This window comes from Protomyctophum parallelum, assembly GCF_964188405.1.
Source record: "Protomyctophum parallelum genome assembly, chromosome: 1".
Taxonomy (NCBI): Eukaryota; Metazoa; Chordata; class Actinopteri; order Myctophiformes; family Myctophidae; genus Protomyctophum; species Protomyctophum parallelum.
Genome location: NC_139697.1, coordinates 75,262,879 through 75,286,099, shown reverse-complemented (window position 1 = coordinate 75,286,099; position 23,221 = coordinate 75,262,879). Strand labels below are relative to the sequence as shown.

Here is a 23,221-nt window from a genome sequence, read left to right as displayed (position 1 = left end):
GCCAAATGGCATTGATCACGCCTCCAGGTCTTTCGTTTACTCAAGTTAGGGAATAAGACCTGGTACTTAAGACACGCAAAATACAGCCCCTTGCCTCCATGCTCACAAGAATGGAACACATTGATAAAGGTCCCCCCTGCTGCGTTTCCATGCGGTTGACAGTGTGAAGGCAAACCGCAGCAAATTAAATATGCAAGAATCCCAATTTCGCGCATTCGATGTATATATATATATATATATATATATATATATATATATATATATATATATATATATATATTTTTTTTTTTTACTTCTGCTGGTTTGCTACTATATAGAATATATGGAACTATAACTAACTGAACTAAAACATGCAGCATTAACCACTTCGGCCCCATGCATAGGATATTGGAAAATAGAAAATCTGATCACAGCACATTGCAATGTGAATATTCCTACTTTTCTCAACTCAATTTTGAATATCTTGGTTTTATTCCTACTTTTCTCAACTCAATTTTGAATATCTTGGTTTTATTTCTAACAGAGTGGTTGTGGTATGGGTACTTTTACTTAAGTACAAAATGTATAGGCTACTGAGCACATTGATAGTAGGCTAATAGCCTACTCTCCATGTGCTCAGTATCGGATTTTAATCCGATTGGCGATTTCCCTTCTTTTTCGTTCATAATGTTAATGTGAGAGGGACAAAAGACCCAGTGGAGACAGTTGACGCTGCTTCCATATATGGTCATGCCACTACAGTAACCCCACAGCAGGTAACACCCCCTCCCTCTCTCTCTCTATCTCTCTCTCTCTCTCTCTCTCTCTCCCTGTCCTACCGTGTTTGACTACCGGTATTTGAAAATAGCAGATCTAGATAATGCTATAGTTTCGAAACATTTCGAAAAATGCAAGAATCTTTTTTTGTTCGCCAACATCAACATTGACAATGACAAGAGTGGAAGCCAGCCAGACAGACAGGGAGGCTGAAAGTGGTCATCGGTTAAGATCGTAACCATTACAATTTCCATTCATGAATGACAGGCCCCGCCCCCACCCACCTTCCCCACTCCCTGTGGGAACGGCGGTGGTTTGTTTATACACACCCGGTGACGTCACGCATTCCCCGCCCCTCAAGCATACACACACCCGCGCGTGCACACACACACACACACACACACACCCCGCCCCTCGGAAACTAGGAAGTACACACAGTCACACACAATCACACACACGCACACAGCCACGCACACACACACACACACACACACACACACACACACACACACACACACACACACACACGTCACCCGGGCGGGAGAAGATATTTCACATTCACCACAACGACGAGGAGACTCAGGAGAGAGAGACACAGTTTGATGCTGCTGCTGCCCATTCATCCATTCCAAACACAACAGCAGGTGACTATAAACCGTGTTTTATTACATTATGACATTGTGTAAAAAATACCGTTTTCCTTTTTAATAATAAAGATGATAAGATGTCGCGCTTCCTGCATGCCTTCCGCTTCCAGGGGACTCACCTTGTAATAACGGCTCTCTGTCTCTGCTAGACTAGACTGATGCAATACCGCCTCGTGCTGTCATTACTACTGTACACACTATGTTTTACAGTATAGTGTAGGCTACAACATACACAATCTGGCTCTCACGTTGGGATTTAAGTCAATTTTTTTTTTTAATATTTATTGTTATTGGTAAGACTCTTATCAGACCGATTATTTTGTTACCGGATGATACCTTTCTTCGCGGGAGATGTTAGCTTTTGATTGTAAATGTAAAGGCTAATTTATTAACAGTTTGACCTCCCAAAAAAGCACATCATTCATACAAAAGGAAGGATGCTAAAAAGGAATGACAAACCCAACAAGAAATCTTTAGTTATACGGCTTATTACATTTGTTGTCTCCATTGGGGTCCAAGGCAATAAGTGTATATATTCATTCAATTCATCGGAAAAGCCTGTGCCAAATAGAGTCGTAGACCCGTTTAAAACCCGCGCCGGTTAGAACCAGATCAGTTATTTTTGGTTCAGTTCGTTCGTGCCGTGGTGGTGCTGTGTGTGTGGTCCTGTCGACCTCGTCCATTCATTGTTTTGGTTCTTGTAGCCCACCCGGCAGCTAGTAGCAACAACCAACACCAACCCCATGCTACCATGTTAGATGGATAGACTACTCTACTGTATATTGTTACAGCCAAGCCACGCGAGAACCGTGTTGTTGGTTGTTGTCGGCCGAATCACGCGAGATTACACCGAGCCGGGGCCACGTATTTCCACCACACACACGGACTATCCACTCTAAGCTACGATGTCGCTGGCCGAAAAATAGCCGACCTGCTCGCTCGGTCGCGACGCGCGACGAGCTTGTAGTTATTTTCGGCGAGTGACTCCCTTATTAGCAAAAGAGGGAGGCAAGGGGTGTGCGTGTAGTTGCATCATCTTTCTTCAGACAAGTGTACCTGTATGTGTGTGCAGACAGACAGACTGTAACATGATGATCACAGAGATTTGAGTGACCATGACCAAGCGAACCACCTGTATTAAAGGTCGTTGATGACTTGTGTTGTCACTTGATCCTCCAGTCCCGAGTCTCCGGCCGTGTCGTATGTGCGTGTCCTTGTTTGGGTGACATTAAACGTGAGACGACGGGCTGTCCCAGGTTACTGCCCTGATCCGGTTGCTCTATAATGGCATTCATTCTGTCTTCTGACTGAGTGACTTCCTCCAACAATGTGCAAAGGCTGCACAAGCTGCTTGTCCAGTCGTCGTGATGCCTGCTGTGTGTTTTAATGAACGAATATGATGATGTACTAGTATCACACATCTCTGTATAGTACTTTAGACATGCATTGACCATGTGTCCTTTCTGTTGTGGCAGAAATACATTGACATGTCGACCAGTATAGCACTGGGTGAAAAAGTAAATGTCAAAAGTATATATCACACAGGTCGTGTGTGGTGTGAGATAATAAATGGTGAAGCACATTTACAGAAGACTACATCATCGATGACTTTTGACATTTACTTTTCACCCAAGTTGCTGCTGCTGGTTCAACATTTCAGGGTATTTCTGCCACAACAGAAAGGACATTATGATCAAATGCCGGTGAAAGTACAACATTTTTGCGGACCGTGATACATTATTTCTTGTGAGTGCTGTATTTGAGCTGATGGGGGGGGGGGGGGGCACAGTCCTCCCCACCACCAGTCTCCTAGCACAGCGCACTGCACACACAGCATCTTGTGCTCGGAACAGGGCAGTGAGTGAGCAGAAATGCTTACGGCGTGGCACCCTGTGAAATGGATGTGGGCGATTATGTGCTTTATAACACACTCATAGCAGGGAGGGTGAAGATCATTGTTGTTAAGTAAGGAGAAACCTGATCCGCCAAAGGTGACAAATGTGTGTTTTGGCGAAAGGCATTTTTGAAAACGCTATCTCAATATACTTATTTGTCCGGAGTCCCCCAGGGGTCGATACTAGGCCCCCTCCTTTCCCCCCCTCTATGGCAAATCTTTTCGTTGCAGAAATAGAACATCTACAAGCTCGTGGTTCATTTACTAGCCTGGATATTTAGGTATCACTCCTGGACCTGGTATACGGCCTCTGGCCCTCTGCTGCCACAGTATCCTTGTTCTGGTCTGTAGAGGAGTCGAGAGGGTGCTGCTACATTCACTGCTCACTATGTGATGATGAGACTATGTAGTCTAGTGATGGTATCGGGCGGCCAATCCGGCCATGGCAGACAAAAGAAAGTTCATGGTGTGCTGCCCGTAGCCCGCCGCATTCCATTTCCCTGCGACAAGAGGTTGTTGGTGGTGATGGCGCCCGTCCCGGTCGGTTTACTTAGAAGGTCGTCCAGTTCAGTCACAGCGGTCAGTCTGTCCACATGCACTCAGCACGCATGCATGCACAACGCTCTGCTCAGTCCCACAAAATACACACCGACCATGCGTGTGCACACGGATATAGTCTGGCCTTTTTTAAGTTGGGGGGGGGGGGGGACAGACGACGACAGCGTTCCCTAACTTCAAACAGCCATTGTCTCTTTGACACATTCTGAAATTGTTAAGTTGCACTTTTGAACACACATCAGGGTTAGGTGAGTTCACGTTCACCCCATTCACTAGTGTTTCTTAGCACACAAGTTTGAATTAATTATTAATATATTATATATATATTATTATTTATATGGCATATTCTTTGTGCATTTTTTAATGCACCTCAGTAAACTTCACAAGCCTTGGACACAGTGTATTGACGTATATGACCTTGACCTCAGTAAATAAAGTTAGAACAGTCATCTGTCTCAATAGAAATGTTTTCTACTGTGTTGTTGACGGTTTCCTAGAAGTCTCTTTATCAGCTAATGGTTCCAAAACAATAGCTTTTCCTTTATTTTGAAAGACAAGCCATTCAAAATGAAAATGGTGTCGTATTTGATGATGCAACAGCAGCCGATGCTGCAGTACTATGCCATCATCAATATGATGCAAGAATCTCCAAATCACCAAAGTAGTACAGGGTACAGGGATTTGTGGAATTTTAGATAGATTGAGGGAATATATTGTTATATTTTTTGTGGAGGCCAGCAACATTGAATGTTTGATATATTAGATAAATTACAAATGTATATACAATATTCTTTATAATTTGTGAGTTGTTTCAAATTTTCTGTTGATCAGTCCAAAATGGACAGTGATTTAAATCCATGTAAGTACATGTTTAACCGTGTGCCCATCCCTAGTGACCCTTGCATTTACTGTTCACAAAAGTGGTACTTGGGTTCAGCCTATGCAATGGCCCATCCCATTCAGTCTAGTATGTGTCCCACTTAACTATACTTAACACGATACTGGACCTACAATAGTATCGTCATTCAGAACGTTGTCTGTGGGTGACCCCGTCAGAAATGGCAAGCATGGGAAACTGTCTGCATTCTCTATGGATTTTAAAATCCTCAAAAGTGCACTATAATAATTTTGACATTGGGAACCTGACCTGTTCTACAGTCTGTGGACTAACTCTTTAAGGTGAGGTTATGTAAGTGAATAGGTGAGAGTCTTATATAAGGATCTGGTGTTTGGTGTGTTAATGCTTGGACTAATTGGTGGTGACTAAAGTTGTCTTGTTACAGCAGGCGTTGCTTATCAGGATACTGTAGACATGAGATATTAAACTATTCCACTTTTGCATAGATAAGTAGTACAAACCATGTTGCTTTTGACAGAAAGAACCCAAACAAAGCTGCATGTTGTTAAGACAGATGGAGCAAGTGGCTGTAATGAGTTTAGCAGGTTTGCTAGTCCTGCTAATCCTCTTAGAGGTTGGTACAGCAGCCCGCCACCAAGTAACAAGGACCCGTTGGAACCAAATCTTACAAAAGCGACATTAGCACGTCTATCGGTCTATTGTGCCAAGCACTTTGGTCATAGTACCTTTATAATAGCCCTGAAGGGAGGTAGCTGTCTAGGTGTGGCTGTTTGCTCCCTGGGAGTCCCACAGAAGATGTGTTTGAATGCCATGATCATTGCCTTGCTTAAAATACACAGAAGATGTGTTTGAATGCACTCATTGCCTTGCTTAAGTCAATACAATTTTGTGAGTTGTCAGTGCTGCTATACAATATTGTGGCTTAGCTGAAGTAGTCACTGTCTAGAGAAACAAATAATGTCTAAAAATGAAAAGTGGAGACACTTGGTCTGAGTCTAAAGAATTGTAGATTTTGCCTTCTACTGTCCACATGACACTGCTGTCAGCCTGTCATGTGTGTGTGCCTGGGCAGGGTTGTAGGTGGGTGGCTGAGTTTGCACTTGGTACATTCCCGTGCCAGAGAATAGACTTCATTCTGCAGCCACACTGTCTTTGCAACTTGGTGCAAAATCTGCCCTAGTTCACACACGCATATACACACAGAGCCAGCCAGGCACCCTCGTGAAGACCACAAGGAAAGGATTAGCCTAGTAACAGGCCGAGGTGTTGGAACTAGAATGGCCTTTCAGTTACGCTAGCAGTGGATCTGGCATCGTTCTAATGAGACCACCCTAAAGACTAAAGTGAGTCTTTTCTGTGCCTGATGGCCAAGGTTGGCTGACGTTGTATGAGCCTATCCAAATTATATGTTGCATGGGAAGAAGTGGTGCATCACAACTTTGAAGTGGTTTCACATAATGTGAACTATAACCTTCCGCCCAAGGTACAGCTTGGCTAGTTTTTTCCCTACGGAATTACTTTTGATATCGGTGCCCCCATTTCCCCAGGTTTGGTTTAAGCACCCATGTCCCATTTACTGTCGGGATATCCAATGCAGGGCCAACCCCCTGGGCAGATCAGAGTTGGCTGGGCACGGCAGTGTGGTAGTGAATGTTTATTGATATAACATTTACACCCTCAGATCGCAGTTCCTGGTAATGGGAATGGTAAACACCGCCGGAATGTCGTTGCCGTACCAGTTTCCCACCGCTATTCAAAAAGGCCCCCGTCCGACGCTTATTGTTGCGGTTGTTGGTTTTCTTTCTTTTGTTGCCGTCGTTACTTTTTCCTGATTGTTTGATGCGGTTTGTTTTTCTACCCAACACATAACCGTACAAGGCAGGATATTCTTCTTTTGATGTTGTATGAGGAGAAGCCCCTTTGTTGTTTTAACAGTATTAATAGTACAATTCACTTACACAAAGTCTTTGGTGAGAATTTGTGTCATTGTGCTCTGTGGGTTAAGAAAGAGAATGGGCAGCAGCACAACAAAAATAGCGAAGTAAGTTCATAAGATACATTTGGTTAATTTGTTTAATATAAATGTATGTAGAGTACTTGGGCAAAACATTCCAAATCATATTATTTTATTTAATATTTATATTATTCTGTATTTTCTGTGACTTGTGCATATGGTTGAATTGTCTTGTACGGCCTGTCCAGTGCCGTAGAGTGACCAAAGAGGCCTGAAATGACAACCTGGCTCCTCAGCAAGCCATGCTGAGGCTCAGGTGTCAATAGGCGGACGTGACATTTCCCTCTGGGACCAACAGTGGGATCAACTGGTCAAAAGCCAGTTTGCATCACATGCTCCAACACAAGAACGTGTATTGTGGGCTGATACAGCAGCAAACAAGTGAAATATTATATAGAAGAATGAACGGCACCACTGACTGCGCCCACAACGCATTTCTGCATAATCATAACCACGTCCTTGCAACTCTGAGATCCATTGCGGACTAAATTATATGCATTTCCCAGCACATCCACTGCCATTGCATTTTAGGTTACTACTGCAATGTGACAAGCCGGTCAAACATTTGACTATTGTGTTAAATGTACAAACCTAGTGTAGTATTTACTGATAAGATCAGCATGCCAGCATGACATGTCATGACATGATAATGTTGAACAGGTATTGCATCTTTGCATGTCCGTAAACCATTGACCTTTATGTTTCATGAGGCAGTGCGTGGCGTATTAGGTTACGTGGATGTACAGTGAGCAAAACAAAGCAGAAAGGGGTTATCATAAGTAGATAACCCTGCGGCCGGTCTTGTTGGTTGTTTGTTGGAGATTGACGTCAGGTGTATGCGAGTGACCGTCCTGGAGTATAACCCACCTGCACAGATTAACGATAACACCACATGTCTCCTCGTCTCACCGTCCTCCCTCAGAGTGGCCTTGGCCCAACTTGTGTATGTGTGTGTGTGTGTGTGTGTGTGTGTGTGTGTGTGTGACTGTGTGTGTGTGTGTGCGCACGTGCGCACCTTAGTGCATTGTAATAAATATTATTGTTCTGCTGGTCCCACACTTACCAAGCATATCAACGCTGATTGTAACGGTTTGTGGCTGCTGTCCTTGATGTCAGAGCAGCGTGTTCTTTCAGTGAGTTCTGTTGTGAAAATGCAATTGGTTTGCTAAATAAATTCCTGGTTGGTTTAAGATCATGGACCCAACACAACCCTGCTACCTGTCACAGTGAGGTGGTCACAAATTACAATACACATTGAACTTCATAAACTGCTCATGTTAAAAGCATAATGGGTGCAATACAAAGATCACTACTTGCTAATTGCGTACATATTCATGACATTGAATTATGAAATAAATAAAGTGTAAATAAAGTGCTTTACAATCAAAGAAAAAAATGGATCAGCTAACATTCAGGTAACTTTCAGGTTTCGTAACGTGTGCTAGAGTAAAATGTGAACCTGTGTTATTGCTGCAACTTATTGCACTAATGCTGTTCATGCATCATCAGCATGCAAAAGCTTCTGTCAAATTATTGCCGTAACCTGATTATTACCAATAATCGGGATATTGGTGCACAGAATTGGTTATATGAACCTGCATGCCCAGTAGTACACTGAACAGCTTTCATTGATGGCGCATTGATGAAACTCGCTAGATTGTTGTCTTTTCATATGCCCCATTTTCCGGTCACTTGATAACTGACCCCTTTTCAGGTTCTTCTGTCCATCTTATCAATACACGGGCTATCGCCATTCTGTCTTTGTTGACTTGACTCATTTGACTGGCCTCTCTCGCCTCACGACTTTCCCATGCTTCTCCCTATCGGTGTCTGTTTGCTGAAATAATAGAGCACACGCAGCGGAACGCCCAGCTCACCGCACGGGTGTGTCGGAGCACCATGCTAGGTGTTGCCCCTCGTGTTTCTCTAGAGGCGCTTTGTCGTGTCCGCTTATAGATTTTAATGTTTGATCTTGAAACCCAGTAGGGGCATCGCTGTCAGGTAGCTCTTTTGTTTCCAAGAAGGCCTCTGCATCTCTGATCACATGGATCTCTATTGGGTTGACAGAGATGGGGGAGTTCCACGAAGTTGTATAAGCAGGGGGTGCGTGAGTGAGCAATGTGTCTTCATTTTATCCCCCTTTCCTGCTGCTAGGCTGGCTGGCGAGCCGAGCACCTGCTGCTAGGTTGCTCGAGGATACATGCATTCCAAGAATGGATTCTCTGGTATTAACCTGCCCTCATTGGAAACAGATGTGAGAAGCATGCAGCCTGTGGCAATCCCAGGAATTAAAGATGGCAGTGCTATTATAGTGCTTGCTGTGTGTTTTAGACTAGGCTAGAGGGCGCAAAAGCGTCTAACTTGATTAGTGTTAGAGTAGTGCGGGTCTGATTGTGTTAATGTGGTTAAACCGACTGGATAGCTCCATGTTCTTTCAAACTAACGTAGCTTCTCCTGTTTTGTTTCGTCCTCCCAGGTCCTCTGTTTCTGCCAACTATTGTGAGTCTGAGTGAGCCTGCCGCTCCCTGTGTCTGCTGTCTTGTCTCTACTCTCCAGTGCCCGCTGCTGCTGCTGCACAAAAAAAGAAAACACACACAACATCCCTGGAGGACCGCAAGTCACGATTGACTAGTGTCAGTCGTCTGCCTGCTCACATTTTATTTGAAATACAAACCTCACACCTCGGGCGGGGGTTTTTGAGCAGCGTTGGTTAAACGCTCAACAAAAAGGGACACGCCAGATACCAAATACCCACGTTCTCTCCAACACACATAACGGTAGGCCTGTCACAATTATTACATAAACGTCTAATCACAATTATTTTAGATAATCACAATTATTTTGTCATAATCGTCACATTTGCATGTTGAAAAAATTTCAGACATTTATTGCCGCTATTTATTTTACCATTTTTTTAATGTATAACATAACCAGTAAGACTGGAGAAGCGAATTTACTCGCCCTTTAGAGAGCTTCTTAATACGGCACAGTTCGGAAGCAGGAGTTAATCTGGCGTCAGTGAGGTCAGATGTAGAGTTGCTGGCCGGCTCCATATATGCAGATCTAGTATTTCAAACCATGTATAGCTATCCAGGGTTTGATAAGGTCAGTGTCGTGATCTTCATATATGGAGATCCAGGTGATGATAGTCAGCTCCACATAATTTATGGAGATCATATGGAGATCCATGTGTTGTACCAACTTGGTTCAAAACTTCATTTGCAAGTGTGACTTGCGTCACTGCAACCACACTGGTTATCATGAGACACAATATGGCCATATATGGGCTTAATATTGATGACACCAGGGATCTCCATATACAGTATGGGCATAACAGGGATTGTATTAGGGCATCGTCTGGGAATGCACATATGTGTGCCGTTTTTACCGTTTATTTAATTGGTATTTTCATGCCTGAATCAACAGCTCTTAATACGGCACAGTTGAGAAGCACAAGTTAAACTATTAATCTGGTGTCAGTGAGGTCAGACAGCCATATATAGAGTGTGTCATGAGGTGTGATGTGGCGTTACGTCATGTCACTACCATATATGGAGGCGTCAGTAATGTCTTTGTATATTTCAGTTATCTACCCTGTGCATTTTTTTATTACGAGGCAAATGTTCCAATGGTCAATGCAAATAAAAGAAAAACACAATTAAGTCGTTAATCGAAAATAGTTTGTCATCTTAAATGTTGTGTTCATGACAGCCCTAGGTAACATGGCTGCCAAACTGGCCACCCTGGGCAAGGTGCTGCTGCGTCGGCGGGCGCTCGACTGCTCCTGCGAGGAGACGCGGTTCGCCCGCTGCCTCACCACCCTGGACCTCATCGCCCTGGGCGTGGGCTCCACGCTGGGCGCCGGCGTCTACGTGCTGGCCGGAGAGGTGGCGCGCGAGAAGGCGGGGCCCGCCATCGTCCTCTGCTTCCTCATCGCCGCGCTGTCCTCCATGCTGGCGGGGCTGTGCTACGCAGAGTTCGGCGCCCGCGTGCCCAAGACGGGCTCGGCGTACCTCTACAGCTACGTGACGGTCGGAGAGATCTGGGCGTTCATCACGGGCTGGAATCTGATCCTGTCGTATGTGATTGGTGAGTTGGATGGATTGAGCGTTACTTGGTAGCAGAGCGAGCACGCACGCTAGCGCTGCTCGTGTAGAATCCTTTTAGATTGACCCAGGCAGATTAAGTCTCAGTTGTGGGAGGACTTCACGGCTGAAATGGGGACGAGTAAACCAGTTTCGTCTGGAACCAGGCTATAACCAACCAGTGCCCAGTACTGGTTGGTTATAGCACTGAGATGGACAAGACTAATACGCAATGATATTAGTATCGCTACACGAGGCTATAGTTTTCCCCCCTTTGTGTGCACCTTGTTTTAAACATGTATTTGTCTCTCCCCCACGTAAGGCACGGCCAGCGTGGCGAGAGCATGGAGCTCCACCTTCGACAACCTGGTGGAGCAAAAGATCTCCGGCTTCTTCCGAGCCGCCATGGAGATGAAGGTTCCTGGGAACGTCCTCGCAGAGTATCCTGACCTCTTCGCCCTCTTACTGGTGCTGCTGCTCACTGGTGAGTTGGCATGGCTAGAAACCTTTTCACCCACAAATCAATGGACAGAAAAAATAACATAATAGGATTTTAATCAAAGAAATGTAAATGATGCGTAGCCTGCAAGCTGGTTCAGGCACATACTCGAGAGGTTTGTACACGCATGTGCAGCGCTATGTGGGCCATGCAGTGTATACGACGTGTCAAGCAGCTGACGGTCTACTTCAGCTCACTTGATACATTGCACTTCCTCGTGCTGTCTGTCAGGCTGTCACTGATGTTGTATGTGCTTTGTTTGCTTTCACCACCACCGCCCCAGCACCACCAGTAGACTCTGTTTCCCCCTGAGGGGTTTGCTATACATCTTCCTGCTCATAAATGGTCTGCTCATGCTAATGTGCTGAGCAGGGAGTAATGTATAGCAGTCAGAGCCTGGACTGCAAGATCAAATAGAATATTCACACTTGTATTTATACATTTTATAAATACATGTTCTCAAGCTATTATTGGTATCAATCTACTCATGACTTATCTGACTGAATCAGTTTAGTGATGTATCACGTTAACATTTCTAGTTTGCCATTTTGCAGATAAAGGAAAAGTAACGTTTTAGGCTTGTTGGTAAACATATTTAGCTATGCTCTAGTCTAGAAGATACTGTCATTGTAACTTTCCTAGTAGTATGTTTGTTATAATAAGGGCTGTTGGTGTCTATGTGTAGTAGAAGCAGTGGTGTAAGTAACTAAGTACATTTACTCAAGTACTGTACGTATAATTCTGAGGTGCTTTTACTTACAATTTTCAACTTATAATTCTACTCCACTACATCTCAGACTCTACACTACAATTATTTGAAAACTTAAGGACATTCTCCATAATGGGCGGGTACTTTAAGTACATTATGATGCCAATACTTTTGTACTTTTTAAGTTTTGAATACCAGACTTCTAGTATTTCTACCATGTGATATTAAGTAAAAGATGACTGGGTGTTGGTTTATGTGTATTTGTATATGTAAGAATGAGCATCATGAAATATGGCTCTCTCGTTGTTCTTCTCCTCCCAGGCCTGCTGGCGTTTGGTGTGAGTGAGTCTGCGCTGGTCAACAAAGTGTTCACGGGCATCAACCTGGTGGTTCTGGGCTTTGTCATCATCTCTGGCTTCGTCAAGGGGGACGCGGCCAACTGGAACCTCACAGATGAGGACTTTTCTACCTTCATCAACTCCACCAACAACACTGTCATGACGTCAGTACCTGGCTGATACCTGTCCACTTATACAGCTTTTAATATTCCTGTTCCGTTATCAATATTGACACAAAAACTAGTCTGGTAACACTCTGAATCTCGCTTCCCCCCCCCCAGGGTCAAAGACAACTTTGGTGAAGGTGGATTCGCTCCATTCGGACTGAAAGGCATTCTGTCTGGTGCTGCCACCTGCTTCTACGCCTTTGTGGGCTTCGACTGCATTGCCACAACAAGTGAGTGGCTTTAGTAGAGGAACAAATCCCCAAAAGGCTTTCGTTTTGGGGATACCCCAAGGTTCACATCTCTGTAATTAATGAGCATAATGTCACCACATTTGGAGTGGATGTTTTTGCATGCTATTGTATCAAAGATTTCGGCGACAACTGATTATTAAAGTCATTAACACGAGGTGCTTGCATGCCATCCACCTCGCCAAGAGACACACATCAAGTGTGATGACACCAACATCATTGTGTTGCTCTTTTGTATTGTGCACGTTGCAGAAAGGCAGCGCATTCAAAGGTGCCAGGTTACAGGAGGTACTTCATAAGAAGTGACAACAAAGCTGCTCTTTCTGCTTTTGTTTGCAATTACATAAGGTGATTTTGGAGATGCGGAAGAAACCAAAACGATCTGAAATGACTTGCCGGTTGGATGAGTGATCCATTAGAGGGGATCACCGGGATAGTGCTACATGCCATCCGCCTTGCCAAGAGAGACACACACCACTTATCACGTGTGATGCCACTGGCGTCACTGCATTGCTCTTTTGTATTATTCGAGGCTCAGCTTACGTCGTAATTTGCACAGGTCATACTGTAAAGGCAACAAGAGGCTTGTGCCAATCGACACATCCTGCGAAAATAGAAAAGACAAGTTCACAAGCCTCCAGAAGCACTTGGTGAAAATGAAAGGTCTAAGTCACTTTTGGTTTGACAACACGTCTTGAGGAGTCATTGCTTGTATCCACAAGACCACAAGAATGAGAAACGTGTTGAGTGTACCACTCTGGATGAGTTGAGGTATGCATGCAATGCAGCCTTCTCAACGGCCCCAACCGGAGGTTGTTTTAGGCAGCTTGTGTTGAACATCTGTTTGGTGCCACAGCTATCACAATATTACACTATAGTATATACATTAAATTTATAATGTTAACAACTTGCATCTCCCCAAGGGGTCCATGTAGAACTACTAGATCTGCTATTTTGCAGAATGTTCAGATTATGGCATGGCCGGAAAAGGGGGCAAAGTACTAAAATACAATTTAGATATACAAGATCATAGTGCGTCACACTATGAACTAAAATCTTTGCTTCTGGGGGTCCAAAATATTTTGAGAAGGGGGTCCACGGCCAAATACATATAAAGTTTGAGAACCACTGAAAACTCCAAATACAGTTTGAGAACCACTGAAAGTTTCTAGATAACTGTTTTATAGAAGACATTTGTAGAATTCTGGCCTCATGTGTCAGGGACCTTAGCTCCTCTACATTCACATTGACCCGGTTTCCTCCTCCCCTCAGGCGAAGAAGCCAAGAACCCCATGCGTGACATCCCCATAGGCATCGTGGCGTCCCTGCTCATCTGCTTCTTTGCCTACTTTGGCGTGTCGGCGGCCCTCACCCTCATGATGCCGTACTACCAGCTGAACACCCAGAGCCCGCTGCCAGAGGCCTTCAGCTACGTGGGCTGGGGTCCGGCTAGATACATAGTGGCCGTGGGCTCCCTCTGCGCCCTCTCTACCAGGTAAGACCATCAGGGGTGCAATGGTTAATCCAACAGGTCGATTTAAGCAATTAAAAAACATCACTGATTTAAATAAAATAATCGATTGACCGAGTAGATTTTTTTTGATTTGTTGGTATGAAAACAAAATGAAGATGATCCATAGTTGCAGCCCTAAAGACAATGTTATACCATTATATGGCATGACCCGTTGTCTTGTTGGTAGATTCACTGCTATTGGTATCGGGTCTTCATGACTTGGATTGGGTTTCAGAAGCACAGCCACAATCATTTGTAGTTGGCATTTGGCTAGTTATGTTTTTTAACCCATCGCTTGCTGTCATAGGAAGTCGGACAAGATGAACCACATTCCTTACAGAGTGAATGAAACTAGAAGGGCAATCTGGGAAGCTCCACGAATGTAATGGCCTTTCAGGTTTACAAACGGAAATAATTAGTTGAGCAATGGAGGAATGCAAAACTATAGTAATTATAATTATGAGGATATCCACTTGGAACTCAGTCTGCAAATTTGTCCATTGGTTTCTTTTGCTGATAAAACCAAACTTGTTGAGAATGCTAACACACTGTTATAGACTTGCTTTTATTACTTGATTAGTCTGTGTTTTGTGTTCTGTTTCTCGTACAAAAGGCATGCATTCCTGACACAGGTGAAGTCAGGAATGCATGCCCCACCCGTTTATGCAATACCCGTTGTACCTGTCAGAATACACGTTCTACCCGTTGTCAGAGTACCCACTGCCCTGTGCAATGCCCCAATGTCTGATAGGGGATCGTTGTGTGAAGTGTGTACTTTAAAAAAGTCCTATAAACAAATAAAATGTATTATTATTTATTATTATTTATAATTGACGTATCTGCCGTGCTCCAGCCTGCTGGGCTCCATGTTCCCCATGCCCAGGGTGATCTACGCCATGGCAGAGGACGGGCTGCTATTCCGGGTTCTGTCCAAGATGAACGAGCGCACCAAGACACCTCTTATCGCTACTATTGCCTCTGGTATTGTGGCTGGTAGGTTCACTTTGATTGCCTTTTTTATGATTTATCTATTTTTGTGTGTGACTGTGGGTTTTTCAGTTGCCCAAATCTTTCAAACTGAGAGCTGGTCGGGTCATTGCTTATCACAGCTGTCATGCTTGTTTTTCTTCCTTTGGCTGTCTTGAAGGCCAGCTCTCATTTCTAACACCGCCTGTCAGTCCATAATTTGTCTTCATGTCGGCTCTCTTTTTGTTTTTCTCGTTCGTCATGGTCTGAACACAGATTACTACTCAGCTATTTATCTGTCTGGCTGGCTGACAGGCAGTGTCTGTTTGATCAATAACACCCCACTCTCCTCTCCTAGCATTTAAAAAGGTTTACTTTGGGATATTGCCGGCCTTGTTCGGCAGGAAGTTTCATTCAGCATTATACAACAGGTAGCTGTGCTGAGTATCGCAGAGCATAACTAGCCATAACATAGCCAGCTGAGTGGCTCGTATTGGCTAAATCTGACAATGACATTGAGTTGACATGTTTTTTGTTTAAGGGCAACTGTTAAATCGCAATATTGCAAGAGAGAGTGTGCTTTCCCTAGATTATGGCGCTGCTTGCGGAACTCGGCAAAAGCCTCATTCCTGCAGCAACGCTGTCGTGCTAATAATCACGGTAAAGCAAACCTCTCGTGCTTAATTATACGGCATGGCATAGGATAATGTGCTAATATATATTTATTACTATAGGCTATAAATGCACCGTTTACTAAGAAAGGAGAAGAAAAAAGTAATTTTGTGCTAAGCTTGTGGTTTCCCCTTTCCAGCCCTGATGGCCTTCCTGTTTGACCTGGCTGCTCTTGTGGACCTCATGTCCATTGGGACTCTGTTGGCCTACTCCCTGGTGGCTATCTGTGTGCTCATCCTCAGGTAGGCTGTCTATGTCTATACAAAACACAAACATCAAGCAGCTTTCTTTAAAAAGAAATCTGTTCCAACATACAGCAGACAAGCGGTGACAAATTTAGATTGGTGTGCAGTTACGCTTGTTTGTTTTACGAGATGTTCGGTTCAATTTGGATTGTTGTTCCATTTGGTTGAACCGACACATGCACGGTTGTACGTTCATTCCTGACTGACAACATTTCCATCCCCCCCATGCAGGTACCAGCCAGGCAGCATCAATTCATCCAGCCAGACGGAGAAGCTGGTGGAGCTGGTGGGAGGGGAGAAGGTGGCGGTGAGCAGCGGAGGGGACAGCGGTGACGAGTACGGCGTGGAGCCGGAGGACAGGCCGCTCCACGAGAGCTTCACCGTCAAGCTGCTGTTCTGCCCCAGCGGGGACACGCCCACAAAGACCTCCGGCAACATCGTCTACGTCACCACGGCCTTTATCTGTAAGTACAGCAACAACACAGCCCTAGCAATTTACAATTAAGGCAGACGCTCTTAATATAGACTAACAGTAGATTATCGCGTTCTCTACCAGAGAAGAGGTCTCTCCCAGTGTTTATTTCGACAGCAATTTATTTTAGTTTTAGTCATTTTGTGAGCTTTTAGATCTGCTCTTTTCAGAGCACAACACCTGCACACAACCAAGTTCTACTGGATCTCTTCACCACTAGTCCCTCCCTGACATTTTAGTCTAGTTATTTGTTGACGAAATTGTCAATATATGAAGTTTTAGTCATTTAAGTTTTTATTTAGTTTTTGTCTGTGAAAAAAGGTAGTCGACTCGAACCGAAAATCAACACAGACGACATCAGCACTGGACTCTCTGCTCTGGACTCTGAATGAATCACTTCATCGTGATGAAGACATACGCTCGTATGTTTGCACGGCTGCACGCCACATTGCTCTATGGAGGTAACTGATCTACCGATGTGTCCTCTTGTCCACTCCAGCGGTGCTGATCACCATCCTGTGCGTGGTGCTGGCCCAGAAACTCCCGGAGCTGCTGGCGGCCGACCCGGCCGTGTTGACCGCGTGTGTGATCCTGGCTCTGATGTGTGCCGTCTGTGTGGTCGTCATCTGGAGGCAGCCTCAGAGCAAGGAGGCTCTCACCTTCAAGGTATGTCCTTTTATTTTACCCATTTAGGCCTGACCTCAAAATTTCCTCGCATTTTCACGATTTTTCAAAAATAGCAGACCTACGAGCTCGTAGCGTGCTACTCGGTGGCGCGCTATGAGCTTGTAGATCTGCAATTTTTCATTAACTAAAGTATAACATAATGCTTAGTTAAAACACCAAAAGGGGTTCCCGTACAGAATGGGTTGAACCTGAGCGTCCCTATTATAGGCTTGTAATAGTAGCTGGAGATCTACAGGATACCATCTCCAGTTTTGAGCTTATAGATTGGCTATTTTTTGCCAAAAGATTTGGTGTTGACTAGAGCGAAGAAAGGGATTTGGGGACCAAATGTAGGCTCCTGGCGAACCCCGGTCAAAAGGATTAAAGTGGATAAGAGAAGGGTACCTTCTCTTAGAGAAGGGTACCTTCTCTTATCGGCTCTCATTTTCAGCCAAAGCACTCGTCATGACTCGTCACACATTGAGCAATGCAAACTTGTCACCTTTCAACGGAATTCTCTGATCACCTACGTACATGGTTCGCACAGATCCAATGAGGAAACTAAACTGTGAGCCACGTACCTAAAGTGAAAGAGTGATGTGAGCCTATATAAAAAGTGAGTATGGCGTATGCATTAAGCAGTATAAAGTCATTTCTGGACTACAGTGTGACATCATGACATCAGAGATGCCCTTCCTGTGCCTGCTCAAAATGAAAGATTGATGTGTTTTTGGGAGTTGTCAACAAACAAAAGTGGGTCCTATGGTTTACTTTCAGAATGAAAGTAAATTACTCAGATGATTGCCGGGGAAAAGGGCAGCTGGAGTTGGTCATGGCTGAAATCGGAGGTTGAAATTGAGGTTAAAGAGCACGAGCACACCTCATCTGTCTGAAACTATTACTTTTCAGTGTTCAAATCCAAAATAGAAGCAAGAGCAGATCTGCAAACTCAAAATGCATCGCGTTGTAGAGTTGCTATTTGTGTGATTGACATTGAAGTAGGGCTTTAATTTATGGGGGGAAAATTTACAATTTAGGCATTTAGCAGACGCTCTTAATCCAGAGCGACTTACAATAATCAAGAACAAAAGCATGGGAAATACATCACAAAAGCATTTATCATAAAACATGCGTAAGCTAAGAAAGTAACAGTGGAATATCTATATTATGAGACTATACATATAAACTATATATATATACTACTATACTATACATATGTACTATGGCGTGCTATGACTATATACAATGCAATTATAGTGCCGTCTACATAACATGCTATAAGTCTGTATCAGATGCTATCTAAGTCTACAGAAATGCTATCTAAGGGGGGTAGGGTAAGTGCTATGGGCCATGATGGAGTCTAAAAAGGTGGGTTTTCAGACTACGGCGGAAAAGGTGAAAATATGAAGATTTAATGTTTTTGACCAACAGAGACAATATGTTTCCTCTATCTGTGACTAAAATATGACTCAAACTAAATAGAATTTAATTAAAAATCAACAATTCTCCTCTGTGCAGGTGCCACTGCTGCCCTGGCTGCCTCTGTTCAGCGTGTTCGTCAACATCTACCTCATGATGCAGCTGGACATGGGCACGTGGTGCCGCTTCTCCGTGTGGATGGCCATCGGTATGTCCTCGCAACTAACCTCCTTACCGATGATACTACCGTAATTAAGGCTCTGTTCCATTTAGTGTACACGGTGGTTCTCAAACTTTTTAATTTCAAGGACCCCCATAACTCTGAGAGTGTGGGTTCCATTTGTACACTATCAGAGTTACAGACCTGTACGGGGCCATTTGGAACCCACTCAAGTACACTTTGAGACCCACTGGTGTAGCTAGCAGAGTGTTTCCAGTGAGACAACAAAATCAGCACCCTGACTCCCGGTTGACCAGAATGGAATTAGTATCATCGGTTACACCTGTGAACGAAGTGCATGTGTTCATAGAGCCCATTATAGATTTCATTTGACAGCCCCTTACATGACACCCACACACATATAATATGCACAATTGGACAAAAAAAACATATTTATATACTAGAATAACAGGGAATTTAATGCATGTACACAGTATGTACATTAACAGTACTGCATGCAAGTTACAGTGTATATACAGTAGGTACAATCACTAAGTAATTTTTAAGTATATAAAGTACATACATATAAAGTACATACAAATACTACCATATTTTTTCTAGCCAGTGAATCCTCATTTGAAGCTGTTTCACAGTGACTGTTGGTTTCATACGGGATGACAATAGACTATGTTCTCTAGCTGCGGACAACAAGAAGGGCATTTTTTTAATGGAACTCCTCGTTTGTTTGGTCTCCTCCTCGCGTCTTTCTCCCTCCAGGCTTTGCCATCTACTTCTGCTACGGTATCAAGAACAGCAGCGAGTCGGCCAGCTCGCCCGGGCGCAAGTACGAGCCCGCTCTGCAGAGCAAGAGCCCCATCTACCGGGGAGCCCCCAACGACAGCGACATGGAAGGCGACACCAGTCCCTGATGGACCACCCAACTGACTGCCGGACCCAATGCCCCTTAACCGCTTAAAGTTGAAAAGGGAGAAGAGAAGGAAAAAAAAGACCACACCACACATCTTACCTCTGACCTGGAGGCTGGCTGACGTCGACACACAGACTCATTGCGGTAAATGTGGTTGATTAGAAACCAATGAGCCTCATCGTGGGTCTCTGTCTGTGTTGAGCCGTAAACCCATCCTCTCCCCCTGAGTTATACTTGGTTGGTGTCGTGCACCAAGTATAAACCAGGCCTTTTAGAGTCTGGAGATACATGTAGATAAACTGCCTGTAATGAACCCTTTTTGCCCAGAAGTGACTAACAACAAGTACTGTGATACTTGTGAAGAATTTCCCCACCGGCATTAACAAACAAATGTATCGTCTTCGCCTCCTGATTAAGTAGTTACCGCAACGTGGCTCAGCGTGTGCATGCGCAAATGTGTTTGCGTGCGCAACTTTTGTGGCCACTAGCAGTAGACTAGTGTTTACTAAACCTGTTGACTTGAGCCCGGTAGACTGCATCAACCAGCTAGCCTTCCGACTTATCCAAATGTCCAACGCGTGGCGCTGCCGGCGCCGAACAAACGTTGAACATGGATATACTCATGAAATGTGTTACCATGTCACCTGGGCCAGCTCATTGATCCCGGGTCACAGTTAGCTCCATATGGAACCTGCTCTCAGACCTTTTATCTTCTGGCATGAAAATCTAACTGACGGTTGAAACAAGCGTTTACATTGGTGGAGCTCGGAGCTACATAGCAGAGGGAGAGGTTCCATATGGGGCTAGGTCACAGTGTACCTGTCTGTCTGTCTGTCTGCTGTGTGTGTATACAGGGTAGCATCGTGGCTGTGAGGTTTACAATCGCTGGTCAACAGCACATGGTAGGCGCGTATTGATGTGTGTGTGTACTGTGTAGCGTATGTCCAAGCCTGAAGTAGAAGCTTTGTAGGACGGTGTGTTTTTCCTTAATGCCCAACACCCGCAACACGACCTCATATCATGCAGTATATTTACAGCTGAGCTGCAGAAAAGAAATGGATACTGTAGTAGCATCTACCGTCTAATCGTTTATTTGGATCCCTTTGTTACCGGGGGCAACCAACTACTTTTACTTGGGTCCACAATGAAATAAGACCAGAAATGACTACCGTGTGTCAGTTACATCAATGATATCTATGTTGTTTTTAAACAGACTGTTACTTTTCTTGTGGACAGGTGGGGTTACAGCTGAGTGAAATAATATTTCCAAGTGCCAGCATTTGTTTGAAACTTCATGGAGTACCAGACCTAGTGTACAGTAGTATACTTTACTGAACCTTCATGGAGTACCAGACTAGTGTACAGTATACTTTATATAATGTAATGAGTGAATCATGAATGTCAGGGTAATTACCCTGAGTCATCATCTGGCACTTCAAGTCGTTTGAAACAATCTTTTTGTTGGCCAATACTATTTGACCGAGCTCTGGTTTGGATGCAGGTTCTATCCAACCAATATTCATTGAGGTCAGTTATGGATGTTACAAAAGCATCCAATGTGGTCAGCAAGCATGGCTACCAGTTTGACTTATCTGTACATACTTGAGTCTGTCTGCTGCGAAAGCTTTTTACCCGGGATGGAAGGACGCGCCACGATCTCTGTGCAGACTCACCGAAGCCACCTGATGGAGGCGTAGTTTATTTTTTTTAAATGTCCGACCGTGTCACCTGTAACCCTCTTGACGGCTCACGAGAACGTCTCGTGTTCCGTACAAATCGGCTAAAGTTAAATTCTCTCTCCGCGTCTGCCTGTTCATCTTTTAGAGAATGTTGTACTGAGTTATGGTCAGGAAGCTGTAAGAAACGGAGTACGGTTTCAGTGGGGGTCAGTTATTTCTAACTGGCAACTATCAGGTTCCGATTCTCCACACGTGTCTTTGGCCTGGGATCTCTGGAGTCGCTTTCTTTACACAGGCCCGTCTGTCACTTCATCACCACTAGTATATATCTTTAAACTTTATATACATATATTTTATTTTGTTCCTTGTGGAAAAACTCTCTGGGTTTTTTCTCAAAGGTACTGTTATGTTTAGTTTCCATTGAAACTTGGTCTGTTGTTGAGTTGTCGTCACATTTTGTTTCATCATTTCATTGACTCAATTATTCTGTTCATTAGAACCTATTATATTTAGGTGTTTTTTGAAGTAGAAAAACATCTTTCTGCCTTTTCGTATAATTCTCTATTAACACGCTTTTAGATGTACTTTCTTTGTGTTTTTAAGTGTTACATGTACAGTTTTTAAGTAGCTAAATGATTTTGTTCCTATATATCTACAGTATATGTATATTGTTTTCTTATTTCAAATCTTTTTTATCACCAATTGTTTGACCCTGTCGGGTTATATTGATCCCTGCTCAAACAAATCAATGTGTTTTGGAAAACGACAGTTTTCCAAAACATGCAATGACCGCTTAAAGATGGTCTTTAAATTATGTAAATTGTTTCCACTTTCCTTTTTGTTTTTGTTCTCTTTCGTTTTATAGGGGGGAGGGGGGTGATACTAGTACAGTACTTTACTGTAGTTTGTACATTATTTCTGTATAACTATCATGGTATAATTCTTTAAATTATACAGATGAATTCAAAGTATCACTGAAGGGAGTTTCTTCTTTTTGTCATTTTTCTCTCTTTTTTTTGCCTTTCAATGCTCTAACACAAATCTCTAATCTTTTCAGGGGAATCTTTTCCCTTGCTTGTAGATTACACAGTCTTTTTGCAGTTGCTACCGTATACTTTTGCCTATTGTTCAGAGTGAAACTGTAGGCTAGCAACTTGAATGTGGAGATGGGAGGTACTGGCCGGGTAGGTTTAGAATGATCCAGCCAGTATTTGTAATGGATGTCAATCACACAACATCTCAAAAGACAAAAAGAAAAAAGAACACCGCATCTCTGGGGCTGGAGGAACAGAGGATATGGGTTAAGACATGTTTAAAATCATTACTAATACTGTTTTCATGGGTATGGGTTAGTCCTACACAGGTATAACCTATGGGAGTTCTGCCAGGTTATACTGTACTGTACATGTTCCATTGTTTATACAGACTGTATTAATCTATAACGAGTATTTGGAAGGGAATGAGAGATGTGACCAACATCCCGCCCCTTGTGCCTTTTTAAACAAGTCGACTCATCTTGCAACTCTCACTACGCTGTCTCATTAACGCAAACAATATATTTTTGTCTCTTATGAGTTTTATATCCTGTAAATATGGCTGTCGTGTAAAATGAGCTGTATTTTCAATGTCTTTTTTTAATTAAATGATTCATGCTTATTACAAATTGGATGCCTGCGTGTGTGTGGTGTACTAGACCTTCCACTTTGACTTTCTCAGTATGAACCAAG

General features: G+C 43.7%; 1 protein-coding gene across 2 annotated transcripts; it reads left to right on the top strand.

Annotated features, from left to right (window-relative positions):
* The first annotated feature begins 1,286 nt into the window (after positions 1 to 1,286).
* LOC310869462 (cationic amino acid transporter 3-like) lies at positions 1,287 to 23,157 on the top strand. 2 transcript variants are annotated; one of them, XM_083780214.1, is made up of 13 exons: positions 1,287 to 1,400; positions 9,205 to 9,505; positions 10,440 to 10,817; positions 11,136 to 11,297; positions 12,343 to 12,523; positions 12,641 to 12,756; positions 14,047 to 14,269; positions 15,141 to 15,280; positions 16,065 to 16,167; positions 16,402 to 16,634; positions 17,142 to 17,308; positions 18,827 to 18,935; positions 19,665 to 23,157. In XM_083780214.1, exons 3-13 carry the CDS (start codon positions 10,451 to 10,453, stop codon positions 19,814 to 19,816), a joined length of 1,953 nt encoding a protein of 650 aa, XP_083636340.1. In that variant the 5' UTR covers positions 1,287 to 1,400; positions 9,205 to 9,505; positions 10,440 to 10,450; the 3' UTR covers positions 19,817 to 23,157. The 2 variants fall into 2 exon arrangements, with proteins under 2 accessions (XP_083636340.1, XP_083636341.1); XM_083780215.1 differs by having other exon boundaries at positions 9,205 to 9,513; positions 10,446 to 10,817.
* Positions 23,158 to 23,221: the final 64 nt, after the last annotated feature.